General features: G+C 50.6%; 1 protein-coding gene across 1 annotated transcript; it reads right to left on the bottom strand.

Annotated features, from left to right (window-relative positions):
- Positions 1-751: 751 nt before the first annotated feature.
- LOC142803145 (uncharacterized) lies at positions 752-1,414 on the bottom strand. The gene has a single exon (XM_075888248.1). It carries the CDS (start codon positions 1,412-1,414, stop codon positions 752-754), a length of 663 nt encoding a protein of 220 aa, XP_075744363.1.
- Between the last annotated feature and the right edge of the window lie 1,977 nt (positions 1,415-3,391).

Here is a 3,391-nt window from a genome sequence, read left to right as displayed (position 1 = left end):
CGCACTGTGCCGCAACCGGTAAATGACTCCAGCTTTTTCTAAGTTTGCCAATTCCTGCTCGACTTGTTCGCGTAGCACATACAGCACTGATCGCGCCTTACAGAATACAGGTGAAGCGTTTTCTTTAACAACAATGCTCGCCTTGAACCCTTTTATCGCTCCGTAACCCGGCTCAAACACTTCGCGGTCTTTGTCAGTCAAGGAAGTTTCTTTTGTCAGTGCCTTCCCTTGCATAACTTCATGCCATCGGATTTTGATTTTATTCATCCAGGTACGGCCAAACAACGTAGGCATTCTTGCACATTTCGTCTCTTTGGCAAATACTAGCGGCAAATGAAAGCACTGCTCGTGGTGTTGCACTTCAACGTCAATGACGCCTTTAGTATCAACGGGTGTACCGTTATATGTAACAATTCTGACATCTGCTTGCCTGAAATATACCCCAGGAAAATACTTCGCGCACTCTGCTTCGGACATAATAGAAACTGCCGCTCCCGTGTCTAGTTCCATGGGTACCTCTTTCCCATTTAGTCTTACATTTATTACAAGGGTACGGTTGCCCGAATCGTTATCGGTGTGACAAAGCATTAGCAGTTCAGTGCCCGACGAGTGCTGTTCTTCTAGCTGATGTACGACCCTGCTTTTACACATTTTCGCGACATGGTCCTTCTTTTGACATTTAAAACACCTGCTGTTCAGAAAAGGACAACTTACAGGTGCGTGTTGTCCACCGCATTGCCGACAGATAGTCTTAGGTCGTGTCACCGAAGTCTGTGTTGCCGGAGCCGTGGCCGGTGCATGCCCCACTTTGTGAACTCCGACGCAACGCTGCTGATTGGCTCTGCCAATATATGTCACTGCAGCTGGCTGACTGTTCGGCGGTTTTTTCCGCGACCATTTCCACGGCGTCTTTCGCTGCCGCCTCCATGGCTGTAGCGGTGTTGCAGACGCGGCCCCAAGTGAGCTCGCTGTCGCTCATGGCCAGCAACCGGCCACGTATGGCTTCGGAATGCAGGCCTGCTATCAGGCGGTCACGAAGTGCTTGTTCCAAAAAGGCGCCAAAGTCACATAATGATGCCAATTTCTTCAGCTGTACCACAAATTCTGCGAAAGTTTCTCGAGAGGCTTGCTTCCTTTGGTTGAAATGGTATCTTTCACTCACCACTGACCGCCTCGGAGAATAGTGCTTCTTCAGCGCCGACACGACTTCTGGGTATGACGACGTGCTCGGCGCCTTGGGTAGTAGCAGACTTCGGAGCGTCACGTATGCTTCTTCTCCGATGGCGCTCAAGAACAGATGTAGTTTCTTGGCCTCGGCAATCTCATTGACTGTGGTGTAGAGCTCGAATCTTTCGACGAACACGTCGAAGCTGCCGCTGCCGGGAGCGAATTCCGGTAGCTTGCTGAGAGCCATTGTCGTCTTCAGTTCTTGTCGAATCCCATCCTCGTCGCCACTTTGTGGCATCAGCCGGAAGAGAAAGACCAAGGCCTTACAGAACACCTTTATTTACGGCACTGCATGCTTGCAGCACAAAGCAACGGTTCACACAGCAACCGATCAACAAGCCAGAATATATATGCCCACCAGCCACTCGCGCATGTACGATAACATAGTGACGTCACTAACACTGTTCATCGGCGATGCCTTTCACGCGCCGTAATACAGATAACAACACAACAATAAGCATTTTCTATATCGAGGAACACAGAGAGAAAATGTTGTTTACGGACGAAGGCGTCTCTGATCTGTGCCTCGATATGAACAAGGTGGTCTGTGGTGGATCCATTTTTTCGAAACCCGCACTGAAATGGGTCGAGCAAATTGTTTGTTTCAAGAATATGGTAGACGTTGAAAGGGGCCGTTTATTAGGTCGTGAGGAGCAGCTCAGAAGCGGCCGACTGGTTAAAGATCCTCCTGATCCTCTTCTTCCTCTCTCGCTCTGGGCGACCAGTGCGTTCACCGTATACGCTTCTTTTTCTTCGTGCATGTACGCAAAATTCCTCTCCGCGCCGACGAAGGCCGCCGGACGAGTCAGTTGAGTTGTCGTGGCGTGTACAGTTTCAGGCGCGCAACATGAACCACTTGAGTTTTGGCAGCTCGTCGACCACTCGCCGTGAGACGAGCTATTACATAGTTGACCTCTGTAAGTCTCTCGACGATGACAAAATGTCCATTGTAAGTGGCAAAAAACTTTTGGCATAACCCGCGCTTGCGCATCGGAGTCCACAACCACACCAGATCACCACGGTGATAAATCACTGGTCGATGGTGAATGTCATAGCTTGCCTTCGCTTTGTCTTGCGATGCCAATGTGCGTATTCGAGCTATGCGACGCGCCTCTTCGGCGAGGCAGAGAGTCTCGGCGACAGTGACGTTGTCGTGGTCATAGAAAGGCAATATTGTGTCGATTGAGAGCCAGGGCGAACGTGCATAAAGCAAAAAGAAAGGGTTATAGCCTGTAATCTCATGCTTCGCGGTGTTGAACGCGTAAGTAATGAACGGGAGTACGTCATCCCAGTTCTTGTGGTTGCATGAGACATACATAGACAGCATGTTGATAATGATGCGGTTGGTACGCTCCGTCAGCCCATTAGTTTGGGGGTGGTATGGTGTCGAGTGACGCAGGCGGGATTCACATAAACGGAGTACCTCCTCCACGACATTCGCTGTGAATTGTCGTCCACAATTACTGATAATCAGGCGAGGTGGGCCATGTCGGAGGATGACGTACTGTAACAAAAACGATGAGACTTCACTGACAGTTGCGGAGGGGACGGCTGCCGTCTCGCAGTAGCGTGTGTGGTAGTCGACGCAAACAATTATCCATCGGTTGCCCTTAGCCGATTTTGGGAAGAAGCCCAGAGTGTCAATGCCCACTTGTTCGAAAGGTGCGCTTGGAGTAGGCATCGGCTGTAGAAGACCAGCTGGACCAGTTGATGGACGTTTGTGACGCTGACATTGCATGCAGCTTGCCACATAACTCTCAACAGACTTCTGCATACCAGGCCAGTAAAAGCGCTCTTTAGTCCGGTGAAGCGTCCGTGCCAAACCTAAATGTCCAGATGTAGGGTCGTCGTCCATGACACTCATAATAACTGTTCGCAGGCTTTCCGGGACCACTAGAAGGAAACGCGCGCCACTGCTGGAGAGCTTCCTTTTGAACAACAGTCCATCACGCATACAGAAACGGCGTGCACTAGTAGAAGCGGATGCAGCGGCGAATAGTGGTGCTAGTTTAGCATCTTTCCGCTGTTCTGCTCTGAAACTGGGATAGTCCGGGAACGTAGGCGACACAGACGCTACAAGCTGGTCAAGGTCATCGGATTCACAGTCTGTTGGGCTAAGTGGCATACGTGAAAGACAGTCGCGTCAGCATGTCGACGACCACTC

The sequence above is a fragment of the Rhipicephalus microplus genome, chromosome 3, assembly GCF_043290135.1.
Source record: "Rhipicephalus microplus isolate Deutch F79 chromosome 3, USDA_Rmic, whole genome shotgun sequence".
Lineage (NCBI taxonomy): Eukaryota > Metazoa > Arthropoda > Arachnida > Ixodida > Ixodidae > Rhipicephalus > Rhipicephalus microplus.
This window is presented reverse-complemented; position numbering and strand designations above follow the sequence as displayed.

What these genes read in the sequence shown, in the direction of transcription:
- LOC142803145 (XM_075888248.1), bottom strand. Translation starts at nt 1,414, where the DNA reads ATGGCTCTCAGCAAGCTACCGGAATTCGCTCCCGGCAGCGGCAGCTTC.